This window comes from Hemiscyllium ocellatum, chromosome 4, assembly GCF_020745735.1.
Source record: "Hemiscyllium ocellatum isolate sHemOce1 chromosome 4, sHemOce1.pat.X.cur, whole genome shotgun sequence".
Classification (NCBI taxonomy): Eukaryota; Metazoa; Chordata; class Chondrichthyes; order Orectolobiformes; family Hemiscylliidae; genus Hemiscyllium; species Hemiscyllium ocellatum.
The window spans coordinates 57,134,519-57,155,083 of NC_083404.1; the positions used below are offsets into that span (position 1 = coordinate 57,134,519).

The 20,565-nt window shown below is 39.0% G+C and overlaps 1 protein-coding gene across 9 annotated transcripts in view; it reads left to right on the forward strand.

The window, feature by feature from the left end:
• Positions 1 to 790: 790 nt before the first annotated feature.
• ubr5 (ubiquitin protein ligase E3 component n-recognin 5) overlaps positions 791 to 20,565 on the forward strand; it is a 159,276-nt gene continuing 139,501 nt past the window's right edge. For all 9 annotated transcript variants that reach the window (XM_060823253.1, XM_060823254.1, XM_060823257.1 and 6 more), the window contains exons 1-2: positions 791 to 1,115; positions 11,814 to 11,858. In XM_060823253.1, coding sequence (XP_060679236.1) covers positions 1,054 to 1,115; positions 11,814 to 11,858 — 107 coding nt within the window. In that variant the 5' untranslated portion in view covers positions 791 to 1,053. The remainder of the gene's footprint in view (positions 1,116 to 11,813; positions 11,859 to 20,565) is intronic.

A 20,565-nucleotide genomic window follows, 5' to 3' on the forward strand; every position in this document is an offset into this window, starting at 1 on the left:
GAGATAAGGATAACTGTCTTCATCCAGAGAGTGGTGAATTTATGGAATTCATTGCCACAGAAGGCTAGGTCATTGAGTATATTTAAGACTGAGATAGAAAGGTCCCTGAGTATCAGAGGGATCAAGGTTTACTGGAGAAAGCAGGAGAATATAGTTGAGAATCTTGTCAGCGATGAATGAATGGCAGAGCAGACTAGAGGGGCTGAATTGACCCGAGCTCTGCTTGTATGGTGAGGGAATAAGTCCAATATCATGGGGAGGGTCAGGGTCGAATATGTCCGAAATACATGCTGAGAGTGGGGTGGGTACAAGACATCTATTCATGGTGAGGGGAGGGTCAGCAAAAAACGAGTTTTATACTCATGGTAAGGAGATGAATCCTACATCAATGGCAAGGGCAAAGACGGGGGAATGAGACCCATACCTATGGTGCAGGGGAAACGAGTCCTGTATCCATGATGAGGGTGGAATCAGGAGGATGAATCCTCTATTAATGGTTGAAGAGGAGCGAATAAGTCCTACTGACAAAAAGGTTCAACTTGCTTGGGCTTGGCCTTGAGCAGGGTTTTCCTTCTATCACGTGCCCGCTACCTAACAATGGCCTCCAACTGACCCGCGATGACGTGTGAGGGCCACACATCATGTGACGTACGCCCAATCACTGTCTGTCGCTGTCTAGCGCTGACGGCCAATCGGAAGATTGGTTCTATCTGCCGGCCGGTCGTGCTGCCGCGACCAATCACGGTGAGGCTTTGATCGTGCGGGTGCATCAACAGTAAGATGGCGGCGACGGTGGCGGTAGCGGGTGGTGCAGCTGCTACTCCTCGCTGAAGTGGCGGGTGTCAGGAAAGAAAATATAATGAGCTGTCCGTTTCCGAACGCTTAAGGATTTTTTGTCGTTTTTTTTGAAAGAAAAAAAAGAAGAGATCGAAAGAATTGCTGAATCGGAGTTTTATTTATTTGGTTTTCCATCCCCTCCCCCTCGCTATCTCTCTGGGTTTGCTGCCGCGGCGCGGGTTCGACCGCTTTGCTTTCCTCAATCTCAGTCCCACCATGACGTCTATCCACTTTGTGGTTCATCCGTTACCAGGCACCGAGGATCAGCTCAACGACAGGTGAGCGCCAATGTTTGGGACTTGGTATTGGTCCACCTCCCGGAACATTGGTCTGCCTAGGCCGGAGGCTTTTTGTTTGGGGGGGGGGGGGGTTGGGTCGGGTCGGGTCGGCAGTGGGGAGTTGGTGGTTTGGGAAGAGTGGGTAGAGAGCTAAGGAGGGGAAACGGATGCCAGTTCGATGTTTCCGCGGAGGTAGCCTTTCTCCTGCCAGAACGAGAGGCAGCCCTGGCGGAAAAGTTGCCGGGACAATGCGGCTTCGAGTGGGATCAGCAAGAAGGGAATGGTTGGGGGCAGGGCGGAGGTGATGAAGAGAACTGTCGCCGATGTAGTGGCCGGGGTGGATGGGGGCAGTTGATTGTTTCAAGACAACGAGGCCCTTTATCTCCCATATGATTTAACAGGCTCGAGCACAAAAAGATTTGGTACCTTGTTTCTTAAAAAAAGTCATCAGTGTTTGGGAAAGGGGCGAGGGTGCGTGCCTGGCACCAAGACTGATTTGTCATTTTCCTGTCTCGCTGGGCATGGAAAGAAAGGAGCTTGGTGCTTTGTAAATATGTTATGTTTTGTTCTGAAGTAATTCGTGAAGCACATGTTCGTGAAATATTTTGGGAGCCAGACAGTGCTGTGTTGGCTGATGCGTCATTTGCAGAGCGATTGTTGCCCTGTCTCCCCTCCCCGTTGTTAATGGAGCTGGTGATACCGGCTGTCTAGTTTGATCATCCGGGTACACCCATCCCACAAATCTGGGTAGATTTTTCACTACCAATTCCCGACCTTTGTCTTAACGTCTTATAGGAGGGTGAAAGAAATTTAAATTTTCTTTACTAGAAAGTAAATTGTCTCGTTTTAAGCAAAAAGATCTTTGGTGCTATTAATATTGTTGCATATATATTCTAACGTCACCAATATTCTGTAAGATTAGTTTGCCTTTAATGTGTTACTTATCTTATTATAATGTATAAACTTGGGCCTGAATTGAACTCTTGACTACTACTTCATCCTAAATGTTCTCTGGATTAAAATACTTAATGCATCTTAGAAAAACTTAATATTGACAAGATCAGAACCAGTCTTCTCAGATGTTCAATATGAATGTTATACGGTCAGATTACAATTTGTGCATAACATGTAATTTTGATAAATTCAACATTCAAGTCCTATTGGAGCCATCTGAAGTTAAGAATATAGCTTTTGAACTAAAATGCCTAAGTATTTCTTTAGGAAGTAAGTCATTTAACATTTTTTTTCAACAACAGATTTGCTTAAAATCTTTTTAAGAGTCATATTCTAAAGCAATAGAGTTCTTTTTGGTTAGTCTGATTATGTGGTGTTTTATAACTTTTTGACATGCTTCATTATCATTACACCACAGTTAGTCTTGGTGTTTCTAGCTTTTGAGGTTTTTTTCATTCCATTCTATGTGGAGAATGGTTAACAGACATGCTATCAAATCAAGCACAGCACTTGGCAAAGCACAGGGTTGTTGTCATGTGAGGAAAATGATTCAGTGAAGAAAATTGAACTCTTTACTGTAGTATAGTCCAAGTAAATTTTAACATATTACAAATTTACTTGGATTGAGAAGATAGAGTTTAATGATTATTCGTGGGTATGTCCAATGTGTTTTCATCATGCAGTTCAAGTAAAACTGCTGTGGTTTTAAGCTTTCATGCATTGTTTTATGTGACAAATAGTGTAGAATTGGCTAATCTTAATGAGTCGGTTTAAATTTTTCCTAAACACAGTGGAATCAAGTTAAACCGTTCTGAAAAATGACCCTTTATGGCAATAGAAGGACAACTGTACTGATGTCTAAAATCAAGCAAGAAAATGCATGTAGTGATGAAAAGGTCATTTAATACAATTCAATTAGATATGTAATATATATTATCTATTTTAATGTGCCAGTAGTCACATTTCTGACTTGGATGTGGTCACTATGATTTGCCCCAAAATGTGACCCACAGTTTTGTATTTGACTCCCTCCAAGCCTTGGGTTGTTTCCAGATGTTTGCTGATAATTCCAAATGCTACCTGTTTGTATTTGCTCTATATTTGACTATTGTCTTCATCCTTTCTCCATAATTAACTGACACTAAGCTCAGAATCAAAAAAAGATTAAATTGCTGAAAAATCTCAGCAAGTCTGGCAGCATCAGTGGAGAGAAATCAGTTAACGTTTTGGGTCCAGCGACCCTTCTTGAGAATTCAGAAGAAGGGGTATTGGATCCGAAACATTCATTCTGATTTCTCTTCGCAGTTGTTGCTAGGCCTGTTGAAATTTTACAGCTATTTCTGTTTTTGTTTCTGATTTCCAGCATCCGCAGTTCTTTTGGTTTTTTTAACCAAGCTCAATTAGGTCTCCTAGCTTTAGGGTTGACATAATTGCTTCAAAGTTCACTAGGTTGGTTTCTGAGAAGAAGTGGTTGCTTTATGAGAAAAGGTTCAGCAGTTTGTTCCAACTCTGGGGTGAGCTAAATTGACAAGGGAGAATATGCTTATGGAAGATGGGTAAGGGTCAAGCAGCTGAATGGCCTGCTCCTGTTCCTATGTTATAGGACTTTATGATTTGAATCAGATTTTTTTTTCCCCTTTATTTGCCACACTATACTGTTAGGTTTGTCTCCGTCTAAGTTCCTTACCCTTCTGGGGTTCCTCACTCCATTTGGACACTCAACTTTAAAATCTTGCTGTCTTTAGCTGAGCTACCAATGTTACATTTAGTCCAGTATCAGAACTGCTTATTTTTGAAGCATAAAAAAACCCACCTCAACCAAAACCTTCATCTTTGTTTTTATCAAATCAAGGCTCAGACTTTTGTGATGTGCTTTTTTGACTGAGCTGCAGACTACAGAAACTACCAACTCATCAGTTTCCATGATTAGTTTCCCATTCTGTTTATTGAGGCCCATGTGTTTGCTGATCATGCCAGTGACAATCTCTCCCTTTCTTGTAACTCCCAGAATGTACCTCTTTGAAATCACCATGAACTTGCTCCACTTTTTCTGAAAAGACGTAGCAATACATTCTGCATCACCTGTCCGTTAGTCTATTGTGCTGTTTCCTATCTGTGAAAGAAGATTGAGCTACTGTACCTCATTCTCATTTTCTTCCATACTTTGTTACTTACTTTCTACCCTAAGCTTATCTTTTGTGTTGTTAGTTTCTTGTACTTACTGCTGTGTTCTCCATTTTGGTGTGTTTTTTAGGAAGAATAGTGCTCTCATTGGAAATTAGTGCTTTTGAGATTCAAACGTTTAACTTGCGTAGTTCCAGAGGTCATTTCCATTGTTTTACTCTTTCTAGTAGAAGATCTGTTTGCTACTTGCTCACTTAAAGTTTATCAATTGGAATTTTAGATCTGGATGTGTTTGTCCTATTGAAAATGGATTTTGTACCTGGCTGTATTAATACTGTTCAAAATGCAACCTGAAGCTGTGTTAAATAGGCAAGTTGTGAACATAAAGCAAAATTTAATTGTAGGAAAGACATTTACATCTTTCTATAAGACCAAATGCTATGGTTGTATTTACCTTTTTTCCTGGTCAGTTGTGCTTGTTCATTTTGCCCTATTCAGTCTAAATGAGTTATGTTACACATTAGTTGGAAAAATTGATTATTCTAATTTGCTATTTATATATACATCTTAACTGGTCACTTTCGTTGATCTGACACGTCTCCTGTTCCCAAAGATTGCTGCATAAGAAACAGGAGCAACTGTAGACTGCTTGGTTTCTGGAGTTTGCTTTATCACTGACTACGATTGTGGCTGTTTTCCCTCTACTAAAGTTTCACATTAACTCCCCATATCCCTTGATTCTCAGAAGTGATGATCCTTCGTTGATATTAATATACATATCAATAGGAAAAACTTCATTGACAGCTCTGACTATTGTTAATGAATTGCTGAATTTGATATTAAAATATACTGTAATTCCAGCTGAATGTTACAGATCATACAACTGTTGTTTGTATCTGGTGGTCCTACTGATATTAGGTTTGTGGCCATGAATCATGCAAAATATTGTTAGGTGTTTGTATTTTTTGTAGAGCAGATAAGGTACACTGTGATTCATTGCATGAGTGATAGTAAACCAGAAACTCACTTGTACTCCGTCTTATTATATCCTAGATCTCTTCATATCCTGCATCTTCAGAAGCTGATACGCTATTGGTGAAAAAGTGTTGATTTGCGGATGGGGTTTTTTCTTTTTACTTTCAAAACATTTCTTTGAGTTATGTGGTTGCTACTTGTGCTTCTATTCCAGAAAATCTCAGTTGAGATAGTGAGCTAAAACCAGTTTGAAAATTTTGTAGATTAAGAAACCAGAATTTTATTTTGGACCCAGTGACAATGATATGTCAGTTGATTCATTCCAAGCATATGAATTTTTATACCTGCTTGTAAAATTCAAACTGTCTAACTTGTATAAGTAGTTCCTTCCATAAAGACCTGTATGAAGCTGTAGCAGACTTTAGGTTCAGATTAGGCTTATTTATGTAATGCAGAGAAATATTAGTAGGATGTGTAACATCACTTTGTAGAATTATGGAACAGACACAGCATGAAAGGAGGTCATTTGACTTAAGCCTATTCTAGCTTTCTGTAAGAAGAATTCAGAAGTCCCATTCCCCTGCCCTTTCCATTTAACCATGCAAACCTTTTTGCCAGTTGGTTATTGAATTCCCATTTGAAAAAAATGTTTGAATCTTCCTCCACCATATTCTCTGGCAGTGCATTCTAGATCCTAACTGTTTGCTTTGTAAAGTCACCTAAATTTAAAGAAAATGTTTTCCTCATGTCAGTGATTTATTTTTCTCTGTATTATATTTAAATCTTTGTTAAATGGTTTGTTAACCTTCTGCCATAGGAAAGGGTTTCTATTAACTTTGTCGAGATCTGTCATGACATTGAACACTTTTAACAAATTATCTCTTGAATGCCTCTTACAAAATCATGCCTGGTGTCTTCAATCTGACAACTTAACTGAAGCTCCTTATCTGGAATAGTTCCTGTAAGTCTTTTCTGCACCCCCTCTCAAGTGTTGGTATCATTTCAGCAATGTGGTACCTTGAAATAGACAGTTATTCAGTTGAGCCCAAACCAGTATTTTCAGTAAAGCCCATTAGCACATCTTGCTCTGCTATCTTCTATGCTGTGTGCATACAATCCATGTTCCCTTCAAATTGAAGCATTTATTTTATATTGCCTCTGTGTTTGTCCACCCAAACATGATTACTTTACACTTCTTTACATGAAATTACACTGTCACTTGACTGCTTGTTTCACCAGCCTGTGTTTCAATACAGTCTCCTCTACATTGGGGAGATAGGCTGCCCACTTGCAGAACACTTTAGAGAACATCTCCGTGACACACGCACAAAGCAACCTCACCGCCCCATGGCCAAACACTTCATCTCCCCCTCCCACTCTGCCAAGGACTTGCAGGTCCTGGGCCTTCTCCATCACTAAACCCGAACCATCCAGTGCCTGGAGGAAGAAGGCCTCACCTTCTGCTTTGGGATTAATGTTGATTTCACCAGTTTCTTCATTTTCCCCTTCCCCCACCTTATCCCAGATCCAACCTTTTTTGTTCTGCACAGGCCTCATGACCTGTCCCATCCGTCCATTTTCCTTCTTACCTATCTGCTCTACTTCCTCTCTGACCAATCACCATCTCTTCCCCCCCCCCCCCCCCCCCCCCCCCCCCCCCTCATCTATCACACTCTCAACTGCCTTCCTTTCAGTCCCACCTCCCCTCCCATTTATCTCTGTACCCCAATGGCTCACAAGCCTTATTCCTGATGAAGGGCTTATGCCCAAAATGTTGATTTCCCCTGTTCTTCGGATGCTGCCTGACCTGTAATTTTCCAGCACCACACCCTTGACTGTGTTTCCTTAAAGTCTAGTGGTCCTCTGTAGTTGTAAAATTTGAAGCTGTATACCAATAATTTAATAAATAAAAATCAACAAAAGCCAGTGGATCTGGTGTGACTCACTGCACTCGTGCCATATACCTTCTCCTCATCCAAAAAAAGCATTCATTTTTACCGTTCCATGTCATTCAGCTAACTTTGTATCTATCCTGCCACACTCCCTTTCTTCCTAAGGGCTTTGACTTGGTGGTCATCTGTTATACAGATCTTTATCACCTCTGGTTAGTGTTTCTTAATTTTTGTTCTGTTCTATTCCCATCTCTGTTTATTTCCAGTTAACTTGTTCTTGGATCAGTTCTTTTCAGGAATTCTGCACTTTGTGTATTCTGCTCACTGGGTAATGCTTGGCAAAAACCTGTAATTTTTGCTGTGCATTCTCACAGATCTTAATCTTAGACCAAATGTAGTAAATTTAACAACTTTTTGTTTTGTTCAGGCTTACCCTGAATGGTGCAGCAAGAGCTCTTATGTGGAACCAAAGGCAGATTTTTTTTATTATGAAGGGTGGTTTATGTTAGATGCTGACTTTTATGCTAAGGTGTTTATAATGTTACTGGTCTTAATGTTTTAGAAAGATTCATACCCCTACACAGTAGTTTTCTTTAGATGCCCTTTTCAGAAGATTTGTAAACTATCTACTTTGCAATGGCTGCCCCAACAAGAAGTCAAAATGGTTGAGACTCATACTTCCATTAGGTCGGCTCTACTACACAGTGTCATTTTTTCCTAATTTGTTGAACAAAGGAGTGAGAAAATATAGTGAAACAGTGATTATAGTTTTTATGTAGCACAAAGATTCCTATAGTTTCTATTCCATCCTAGATTGGAGACTTTTTAATTTGGCTTGTTTAATTTAGGAATTCAGACTAAACTAAATTTTACATAAGTGCAATAAACTGAGAAAAATGACTGGATTGGCATGCACAAAACTCAGTATGATTTGACTGCTTTCATCCAAACATTTAACACACTTCTGAGAATTTTTATGTTGTTTTCTTGCAAACTGTGATGTTTGCACTTGTGATCCTAGTGAGAATTCTTTATTGAGGGAATCATATGCTAACTAGGCGCTTGATCTGAATTTGTTAGCTCCCTTCAGTACTTAACACATAATGCCAAGCTAGTTTTGTTAAGTTATGTGAATTTTCAGCAAATTATCAACAAAGAGGCTGCAAATTTGATCTTGTGGTTACATAATTTAAAATAATTAAGAACTTTTTGTTCCTTTTGAAATGTTGAGTCAGATTTTTACCATAAGATATATGAACAAAACTAAGCCATGCAATCCATTGAGTCTGCTTTGCCATTCAGTGAGATCACTGCTGATCTAATGGTGCTCAACTCCACTTTCCTTCCTTTTCCTCATAACCCTAGATTCCCTTACTGATTTAAAAATCCGTCCATCTCAGCCTTGAATATATTGAAATGAACATTTATATTGTTCAATAAGGTTGTCTGTCATTATTCTTAATTTCATTGAATACAAGCCCAGTCTACTCCACCTCTCCTCAATAATTCCTCCATACCTGATAACAGCCTAATGAACCTTTCTGGACAATTTCCAATACCTTTCCTTGGATCGGAGGCCAAAACTGTTCACAATATGTCAATTATGAACTGGCTAGTGCCTTGTATAGTTTTAACAAAACCTCCTTCGTTTTATATTCCATTCACTTTGAAATAAAGGCCAACATACATTTTCCTTTCCTGTTACCCATTGATCATAGATGATAGCTTTTTGTGGTTCATGACTATTCACTCTCAAATTCCTTGATTCTGTAGCTTTCTGCAGTCTTTCTCCTTTTCAGTAATATTCAGCTTCTCTATTCATTCTGCCAAAGTGCATAGCCTCACATTTCTGTTCCATTTATCAAGCAATTGCTTGCTAAACCTTCACCACTTGTGTTTGTGTCATCCACACACTTGGTTACAGTGTCTTTCTTCATCCAAGTCATTAATTGCAAAAAGTTGTGATCCTTACCCAAGGTACAGCCATCCTAAAAATTCCACCCATATTCAAACTCACTCTCTTCTATTTTAGTTTTTATGTGGAGGTACTGGTGTTGGACTGCGATGGGCAAAGTCAGAAGTCACATGACACTGGATTATAGTCCAACAGATTTATTTGAAATCACATAAGCTTTTAGAGCACAGCCCCTTCATCAGCTGTAGTGCTTGTTATGTGATATTTTTTAGTTAATTTTCTATTATTGCTAATATGCTACCTCTAACACGGCAGTGTTATCAAGTAGCCCAATGTGTGTTGGTTGTTTGAAGTAGTAATTTAGGGATTTGAGTCATGTGAAAATTTGTAGTTTTCAGGTACAGTGCACAATATAATTAAATCAATTAGTAAATGATAATTTCAAAGAGGAAAAAAAAATCAGTTGTGCAGCAGTGACAGAATTGACCACTTACGCCATCATTTATATAACCAGTGATGCTTATTTTTCTTGATGAATTCTTTAATACAATTTTATCTTTTTGTATTACGTGGTTAAGTTAATTTTGTTGTTCAGTGTTTTTTATTGCAATCTAATGTCTGTTAAGTGGACTTTTTTTATAAAAAAGGAAATGTTGCAAATCTAAAGAGACCAAAGCACCTGAACTGTTGACTTATAGCTTTCTTTTCACAGCGTTCCATTTCCAGCACTTTTTAAAATTTTGATTTGTGCATCTTTTTAAATGCGATTTATTTTGAAGACGTTCATCACTTCGTGATTTTGAGTTGGTAATTGCAATTGATTATTCTGATATGTATGTGTATTCATTGATGGAATATGCATCTTTGTACATTATATCTCAATAGAAAAGTATTTGAAAACTAGAATCTCGAATTTGTTTGACATCAGATTTTTGTAGAGTATTTAAGTTCACAAGACCTAATTATAGTACAGTGTACTGGAGAAAATTATAATGGACATAACCTGCCATAAAACATTTTAAAAATGTTGATTAGGACAAGAATTTTGAAAACCAGTTTGGCCATTGTTCTCTACAGTAAGAACTCTGCACAATAATTCTAATTGTGAAACACCAAATTATTAATTTTAAGTTGATATACACCAGTTGAGGAACAGATCACAAGGATGGTTCTCATGAGATTGTTAACTATAATAATGATCTTTTCATTTGAGTCCAGACTGAAACAGGTGTACTTTGCAGATTTTGCGCTTTTAGGACTCATGCTGTCTCTAAGCAAATCTTATTTGTTCTTGGCCAAGTGACCGTATAGACTTAGAAATAGAGTATTAGTGGTGGAAGTTATTTACCCATCAGCAATATCATTGAAGAGAATGGTATTCTTGGACTGCACAACTTGGAGTAGTTTCTAAAGAATAATTTTTCAGCCATATTTGTGATTATGCTTAAATGTCATCTATTCATTGTATGCAACTTGTTTTCGTTGCCAGTTTTTGTAAAACGCTTCCAAACTATGCTTGTGCTCATTGCTTACATGTGAGATTCAATATTGAAAGAACCAACTATAACTTTCATTTTTGGAAATGACAGTTTTGAAATAGGTGTCTTTCACTGAACTTGTATGAATAATGCTCTTTACTAAACCGGCCAAGGCATTTTACTTGACTGATTACCCTTCTTAAAAACGTGTTGCTGGAAAAGCGCAGCAGGTCAGGCAGCATCAAAGGAGAAGGAGAATCAACGTTTCGGGCATAAGCTCTTCTTCAGGATTCTCTTTGCTGCCTGATCTGCTGCGCTTACCCAGGAACACGTTTTTAAGCTCTGATCCCCAGCATCTGCAGTCCTCACTTTCTCCTAGTTGATTACTCTTCTGTAAATTGGCACTACTGAACTGAAGAACATTTCAGAGGTAAAGTCTATTGCATATAGGGAGATTTTGCAGGTGGGAGGGATGTGTTGGATGAGGATGAGTGGCTGCAGAGACGCTTGGAGAAACAGAAGTATGAGAATGCGGATATAACCTGTGTTAGTGATTGGGGCTGTTCAAGGAACTAACTTATAGATGGCTGTATTCTATAAGGACAAAAGGAGCAAAGAGATGAGATGGATAATTCTTAGTAAGATGTAAGATCTAAAAATTTGCAGTATGCTCAAGTTTGCATTATATACCAGTTACAAATTATACATAAAACTGTATTTTTTTGAGGGTAAGTGATGAAGATCAAACAACATAACTTTTTTTTCCGTAATTAATCTGTTCAGAGGTGTTATTCTACACCTCTAGAACAGATGGGACCTGAACTCTAATCTCCTGATCCAGGAGCAGGGTCATTATCACTGTGACACGATTGCATCAAATCTGAAACAGCCTTCTTTGCAACTTGTAGGCTAATAAAGTTAGAAAAGGTTCTAATGGTTTGGCTTACAGGTAGCCTCAATCTCGCTACTGAGAATCTACACCAGAATTTAAAATGAGAATTGCAAAAGTAAGTGACAATGTGCGTGGGTTATCTTGTGTGCCGTAGAGGCTTGCTGTAAATATATTTGCACTTGATGTGTGTTGCTGATTTATTTTAAATAGCACCTGTTTATTCAAAATTAAATTGTGAATGAATATTAAAACAATTATACACTGAACACTTTGTGAAATTATTTTAAAATGTCTAATTGTCTGGCTCCAACTGCAAATGTACAAGGCAAATTAAGGTTCTTTATAGCATTGTTTAAATGATCGAAAATTATGTAACAGTTTACTATAATTTACTGTAGACACTTTCTGCTTTAAGCAGGATGGCAAATATATTTTATCAATGCTTAATTAAGCTTATTATCTTTGCAGATTACGGGAAGTATCTGAAAAACTCAACAAATTCAATCTAAGCAGGTATTGGAAGTATTTAATTTCAGTTTTTTTAAACTGTACTTTGTTCTGCTTGTGATCTGTGAGTTTAAATCTTTGACTTCGCTGATTTTCTTAACCTGACTAATACTTAAGCAGCTGTCACAGATTGAATTTGTAGAACTAAATTAATTGAGTGCATTTTTGTCCAGTGAAAGTTAGAAAATTTGTTTTTGAAATGTTAACACCAAATCTAGTTAATTTCCTGGGAGTAATTTAGTCTGTGCACCAAATGTTGGAACTCCAGCGAGGTATTATGCTTTGCTTTCTATTCCAATCTCCGTGATCTGTAGTCTGCAGGGTATCTATCCAGATTAGATGCAGGCTGGAGACTGCTAACCCTGATTTGACTTCGATCTGCTGGCAGTTAAATGTCATGTACATTTTGTGATTTTGTAAACTATCTTGGATTTGACAATCTTCTGTGCATTTACATTAATTCATTACTAGTGTCTCTGATTGCATTGCACTGTAGAAGATTTCTATACTGAGTTTACATTGCTAATTGATTTATTTAAAATCTTTTGAATTTTTCTTGATGTCAGCCAACCAAATTCTATTAAATTCAGTCAGTATTAATAAATCCAATTATTTAGTGTTTGAAGTACTTTAATGTTTTTGCCATTGGTTGAATTGTCTCTAGTCTTCCCCCTATCTTATCAAATCCATCTTGGTCCAGTCCAACGTCGTTCAACTTTAGCAATCTTAGCTGTGTTTCAAGGTTGTGGGTTTGAGAGAACCTACAGGATGTGAATGCAAAGACTAGGTTGACACAAAAAGCAGACTTGAAACAGTGCTACAGTTTTGGTGATAGGAACATTAAACGATTGGGTCATTTAGCTCAGTTGGCTAGATACCTTGGGTGTGATGCAGAATAAAGCCAACAGTGTGAGATCAACACCGTACTGTTTTGATATTGCCTCTTCTTTGTCCCACACTTGTGGAATGGTTACCCTCAAGCTTTATTTAACCAATTGTCTCTCATTGCTAAAGAATGTCTGTTGTGCTTTGTGGGCCATGGCTCTTATATTACGTTTAATTAGAGGATTGTCTGCCCGTTTTATGTAGATGTTAAAGATCTTATAGCATTATTCAAAGAAGGTATTCTACTAGTATGTCATAATTACTAAGAGATTAATTAATCTAATTTGACTTTTCTGAAGCCACTGCTGTAGGAAATTGTTATTGTCTCCATACGTGACTTCACTCTAACAGAAATGTATAGGTGTAAAATGCTTTGGGACAATGTGAGACAGACTTTAAAACTACAAGTGGAGTTTAAATTCACAAGTGTATAGCCAGTGATCATGTATCTCTTTAGTGGCATGTATGTATTTTCGTTTACCCAGTTGACGTGATACTGATGTGTGCAGCGCACTTACCTGTGTCGTGATGGTCAATTTACAGTAATGGGGGCGGTGGAGGAGCTTGAAAGACATCTGTTGCTCGTCATTCTTCATGGGTTCATTTTTAAAAGTGAGCCACTAGACAGTCATTGAAATTGGAGCCTTAAGCTACAGCTGAATCCACTACCATGAGATGGGAGATGAACATTATACAATATCAGCATTGACTGCAGTGCTTCAAACAGGCAGCACTACTTCCTTCTGAAGGGCATTTAGGTAGAGGCAATAAGTGCTGGCCCAGTTAGCAATGGGGAAGACCCATGAGTGAATTTTTAAAAAAAAGCTATAATGCATATTTGACATATCACTGGAAATTGGAATTCCAGCGTTTTTAAAATGAAAATTATTCCTAAGAATTTCTATATATCAACACTTAGGAGGTCTCCCAATTAAGACAGATGATCTCCTGTGAGCATAGAGTGCAGAATTATTTTCTTCCAAAAGCAGTTGAGGCTGGGTTGTTTGATGTCTTTAGGGCCAAGTTGGATGGATCTTTGATAGTTAAGGGAGTCTAGGTTTATGTTTGGTGAAACATATAGGAAAAAGGAATCCAGATAACAATTAGTCCAGCCATCATCTTATTGAAGGATCAAAAATCCACCTAAATTTTGATTATATTACATATTCATTTGCTCATGTCACCTCAACTGGTAGCTGTTCATGTTGCTTAATGTTGCCATTCTGGGACCCTACTCTGCATTCACTAAAATTGGCTCGTGTTACTTTATTTGTCACGTAATTTGTTAGCAAAGGGTGTCTATCTGGTGGAGCTTGAAGAAGGGTACCATCCCCAAGTGAAATAAACCTGAAGCTTATTTGGAGTGAATATGGACAGGTAGTAAGGCAGCTATGGTTCTATTGCCTTCCAGAATTTGGTAATATTCTTAGACCAGAATATCTAAACCCATAGCTGCAGCATAATGTGCACTAGTTTGTTAAACCGGGATATGTCGGGTTCAATGAATAGTTCTCCATTGTCCTTTTCAATTCTGAGTTCCAAGTTAATGACAGTCTTACCTTTTTAAAGTGCTGTAAATTTCAGATATATTTCATATTTGCTCTGTAACATAATTTACAGTGAAAACTTGAATTTTGTTGTTACTAAACTACATGCGTGCAAAAGCAAAGAAAGGCATTATTTTGCATAGCACTGTCTTGGAGATCATTATTGACTTCATTTCATGTGATTTGTGTTTCCTCCTTCATGAATTTAGTGGGAAACATTGTATTCCTTTAGCGTTTTACAGACATTGGTAGATGAGTGTTATACAATTCTATCAACTAGGGAATAGGTTACAAAAAAAATTGTCAATATCTCTTGACATAAGAATATCAACATTTGGCATTTGGCACAGGTGACAAATAGAATGTATAATTAAGACCGCAGTGAAATTTTTATATTTAAAGGCTTTGAAGCCTTGTCCAGGATGATTCTGAAAATTCAACGTTGCACTTGCACATGGTGAAGTAAGTCTGTTGGCTTCTTAAGACTACTATGCCATATAAGATCTTGGTTGACTTGTTTTCTCCATATTCTTGCCTACCCCCATAACCTTTTACCCCTTTATCAAAAATCTATCTACTCCTTTGTCTTCAAAAAATTAGTTAAAGGTCTCTTCTTACACTGTTGTCTTAGGAAGAGTGTTCCAAAGACACTGAACTCAGAATTTCTGCTAATCTTATGGGCGACCTCTCGTTTTGCAATTGTCTTAGAGCTTTTATGGTATGGAAGGATTGATCTTTTCTATTCCCGTTTTCCAACACCTTGGTCTGTCACCTCATATGCTATTGTATTTCACCTGCTCCTCTAAATAATTGTTAAATGTCTTGACAGCACCCACTTCTGTTTCCTTTTGTTTGGCAGTGAGTTCTAAATACCCATAACCATCTGGGTGAAAATTTATTTGCATAAACCTCCTTTCTCTGTCTTAATGTGTTCCCTGGTTATTGACCAGTCTATGGAAAAGGTCTATGGTGTCATGAACGTTACATGCCTTAGTCAGATCCCCTCCCTCAACCTGCCAGTCTTCTCTGCCTTAAGGAAAACTTCTCAGTTTATCTAATCTGTCTTCATAGTGAATTGTTGTAGTCCAGACAACATCCTGATCCTAGTGAATCTCTTCTGTAAACTAGTGTAATCAGATCTTAGTGTGTCAATCAGATCTGCACACAGTACTTCAGCTTTGAGCTAACATTATGTACAGCTCCATCGTAGCCACGTTGCTGTCATTTTCAATAACTTGACCACCTAGTTGTATTCAATGCCACTAACCCCTAGTTTTAATTTTTTTCCAAGAGGAAACATATTCTCCACATGTACCCTGTCAAGAGCTTTCAGATTTTTGTTTCAATCAAGTCACCTCTTTTATGCAGTGGATACAAGCCTAGCCCATCCCATCTTTTATTATAAGACAACCTGCCCATTTGAATTAATAGCCTAGTGAACCTGCAAATTGCTTTCAGCACATTTGCATTTTTTGTTCGTTAAGGAGACCAATACTGTACACAGTACTCTAAGATGTGATCTCATCATTGCCATGTATAACTGAAGCATATGCACCAATTTTTATTCAATTCCCCATATGATTAATATTCTATTAGCTTTCCCGATTATTTGCTGTATTTGTCGCTGAGCTAGGGGACATTGCAACTCACGTATAAAGACACTCAGATTCCTTTATCTCTCAGGTCTGTAATCTTTCTTTAGATATGATGCTGCATTTTTGTATGAGTAGAAATGGACATTTTACATTTTCCCACATTTACTCAATTTGCCCACTTTTTTTTTTATATAGCCTATGCCCTCTTCAGAATTTCCTCCCTATATAAGTTGAACAGAATAGACGTGGACTGTGTATTGCTCCCTTTGTGAGAGAGTGTAGGACTAAGGGACATAATCTCAAAGTAAGGAATGCCCATTTAAGAAGCATGAGGAATTATTTGAGAGTACTCAGTCTGTGGAACTCTGGGTGGTTGCACACATTCAAGGCTGAGACAATTTTTCTAAAGCAAGGAAGTTGTGTATTATGTGGAAAAGGCTGGATAATGAAGTTATGGATTATCAAATCTCACTGAATGGCAGAACAGGCTTAATGCCCAAGTGGCCAACCTCTGCTGTTAAGTCTTATGGTCAGTCTTCATGCCATGCTCAATCTCTGTAACCCTACGAGATTATTTTCTACTTGAGGACATTTTTATGCTTTTGGGAATGGGGCTCACTAATCGGCTAGCATTTCTTGCCCATCTCAAATTATCTACGTGTGCCTCCATGAATCACTAAGGTCATGTGATGAGTACACTCAGTGCTATTAAGGAGGAAGTTCCTGAATTTTGACGGGTGATAGTGAAAAATAACACTGAAGTTGCAAATCAGGGTAGTGTTTTGTTGGAGGGGACTTAAAGCTGATAGTTTCAAGTGTTTGCGGCCCTTAGTTTTGAAGTGATGGAAATTGTTGGTAGGAATGGTGTTATTGAAGGAGCCTTGATGAATTGCTATAGTGTGTCTTGTAGATGCCACGGTGGTAGAGTTGTAATATGCTGCATGAGGTAGTAATCAAACAGTCTGATTTTGTTTCAGATGGTATGAAGGTAATCGTGCATTCATAGAATCCCTTCAGTGTGGAAACAGGCCATTCAACCCATTGAGTCCACACTGACCACCTGAAGAGCATTACACCCGCGTGTTGTGAGGCAACAGTGCTAACTACTGAGCTACCGTGTCGACCTATATTGTTGAAACTACAGTTAGTCAGGGAAGTGGAGAGCATTTCTTCGACCTCTTAACTTTTCTCTGTAGATAGTGGGCAGGCATTGGACGATGACAAATATCCCTGTCCAAGAATTCCTATCTTTTGACCTGCTCTTGTAGCCATATTGGTTATTTCAGTTTAGTTTTAGATCAATGCTAATACCAAATTATTGATGGTTATATAAACCATGAAATAGTTAGATTCCCTCTTGTTTGAGCTGGTAATTGCCTGGCACTTCTATGGTGTGAGCTTTATTTACCATTTAACTTGAGTCTAAATTATGTTCTGATCTTGCTGCACGTGAACACTAATTGCTTCAGTATCTGAAAAACTATGATTGCTGAATGTTGCACGATGATCAGTTAACATTCCCAGTCTGACCTTCGGGTGGAGGCTCTTTAATGAAACAGCTAGTTATAGTTCAACTGAGGATTCAATTTGGAGGAACTGTGTAGTGTTTCCTTGGAGCTGAGGTAATTTATGACCTACCCAGCGGAGAGCTTTCCCTCTGATTTCTATTTGTGCTGGGCACCCTTGATGTCAGTCTTGTATTGTCTCTGGAGTTGACCTGCATTCAGTGTTTTAATGAAGGCTACATGAGATAGTAGCTTAATGGCCTTAGCATAAATCAGACTGAGAGTCAGTGAGCAGGTTACTGCAATTTAAATTAGACTATATTACTTAGTGTGGAAACAGGCCCTTCGTCCCAACAAATCCACACCGACCCGCCGAAAGGCAACCCACCCAGACCCATTCCCCTACATTTACCCATTCATCTAACACTATGGGCAATTTAGCATGGCCAATTCACCTAACCTGCACATCTTTGGATTGTGGGAGGAAACCCACGCAGACACGGGGACAACATGCAAACTCCACACAGACGATTGCCCGAGGTGGGAATTGAACCCGGGTCTCTGGTGCTGTGAGGCAGCAGTGCCCCCACTTTATGCCATTGATGACCCCTTACATTGCTTTGAATGTAGACGAATAGAGTGTAATTGACCAGAATGGATTTATCCTGCTTTTGTGGACGGTCATAATTGGTCAGTTTTTCATGTTGCTGGGTAGGTGCTAGTGTTATAACTTTACTGAAACCGATTGGTTAGGGGAGTATAAAATTCTGGACCACAAAGTCATCAATGCTCTTGACCATAGCTGTTGCAATATCTATGCAGTCAGCCATTTCTTGATAGCGTATACTAAATCAAGTTGACTGAAGACTGCTGCCGTGATGCTGGGACTTCAGGATGAGACTGAGATCTGATCATTCGTTTGTTGCTTCTGGCTGAAGGTGTTGATAAATGCTTCAGCCTTTTCTTTTGCACTGATTTGCTGGATTCCTATGTCATTGACAATGGGGATATTTGTGGAGCCTTCTGCTGCAGTTAGTTTTAGCTGTCCACCATGTTGAAGGACTGAAGATTAGTGATTTTGTTTTTTATCTATCAGTTGTCAAATTGTTTAGCTGTGTTTGTCACATGCTGTTTCTACTTTTTGGCATGCATGTAATCCTATGTTGTAACTTCATTAGATTAACACATCATTTTTAGTTACAGTATACCTGCTGCTTCTGCTGTCCTGCACTCTTCATTGAACCGGGCTTGATCTCCTGATTTGGTGGTAATGGTGGAGTGGAGAAAAGTCTGCAAGTTTACATATTGTAGCCTAATGTAATTTTGCTATTTCTGATGACCAGTAGGCTTTATGGATGCCCTATTTTAAATTACTCAAACTATTCAAAATTTCTTGTTTACAACCCAATGGAGGAGTTATCCTCCGTTTGAAGATGAGATTTCTCCTGTCCAAGGACTTTATGATGAACCGGTCATTACTGTCATGAAGGTATATACCTGGGACAGGTTTTCCCTCTTCTTGGAAACCTTAATACCTGCTGCAGATCCAGCCTGGTAGCTGTGTCCTTTAGGGCTCTGTCAGTAGTACTACTACTGAGCCACTTTTGATGATTGTACTCTGACGGGGAACTTCAATATCATTGTGCCAGGTCACCTTCTGTTGGTGTTCAATATTATGGGGTGCTAATTGATCACCTGAGGAATATGTGATAGGTGACAATTGACTGAGTGTTGTCTTCTCCTTTTGGAGTCAATGTTGACCATTACCAAGGCAATACCCACCTTCCTGTCAGTTGAATATCCCCAAGAGTGGTGATGGTGTTTGGGTCTCAAGTATGATCAAGTGAACTATGATCCTTTGCTGTTCTGTTCTTTGGAGCAGCTCTAATTTTTGCATATGTCCCTGTTCTTGGTAAAGATAACAATGCAGGGTCATCATTGCTCCTGTTGTTTTTGGTGCTAGGACAATACAGCATGTCTTCAGCATGTCTCGCAACTAAATGGTTTCTTAGTTTAATTAAAACGAGTTAAGATTCAAACACACGCTGTGTGGGTCAGGAGTCATGTGAACCAGACCAAGTGAGGGCAGCTTATTTGCTTCTCTAAAAGACGTTAATGTACCAGGTTAAAGCTGTTAATGCACTGTCATTAGAAATATTGTCATTAGACATTTTTAAAGTCTCAACTTCTTAACCCATCTCTATATACTGGTTCAGTGTCCTCAGTCTCCACACCCACTTCAGGGTCCTGACCTTTGCATGGGAGATTTCCCCTTTTTAACAACTGGTTGAAGGTAGGGTGATTGAGACAGACAAAGTAATTATCCTGTATCTTATGTACTATGTTCCGGGGCCTCAAATCCTGCTTTTAGAGGACTGTAACCTCCGAATTCCAGGGGGACACTAATCTCCCTGGGATGGATTCGTTGGCGTACAAGTGCATACATTATGATAGAGAGCTCCTTACTGCAGAGTCAGAGGGAAGGAGAGGTCAACTGAATGATAGGTTAGTGAGAGAGTCAGAGATGTACAGTATGGAACAGATCCTTTGGTCCAACCTGCCCATGCCGACCAGATATCCCAACCCAATCTAGTCCCAGCTGCCAGTACCTGGCCCATATCCCTCCAAACGCTTCCTAATCATATGCCCATCCAAATGTCTCTTAAATGTTGCAATTGTGCCAGCCTCCACTACATCCTCTGGCAGCTCATTCGCTCTGCATGAAAAAGTTGCCCCTTAGGTCTCTTTTATATCTTTCCCCTCTCATCCTAAACCTATACCCTCTAGTTCTGGACTCCCTGACCCCAGGTAAAAGACTTTGTCTATTTATCCTATCCATGCCCCTCATAATTTTGTAAACCTCTATAAGGTCACCCCTCAACCTCCGAAGCTCCAGGGAAAACAGCCCCAGCTTGTTCAGCCTCTCCCTTTAGCTCAGATCCTCCAACCCTGGCAACATCCTTGTAAATCTTTTCCGAACCCTTTCAAGTTTCACAACATCTTTCCGATAGGAAGGAGACCAGAACTGCACGCAATCTTCCAACAGTGGCCTAACCAATGTCCTGTACAGCCGCAACATGACTTCCCAACTCCTGTACTCAATAATCTGACCAGTAAAGGAAAGCATACCAAATGCTTTCTTCACTATCCTATCTACATGTGACTCCACTTTCAAGGAGCT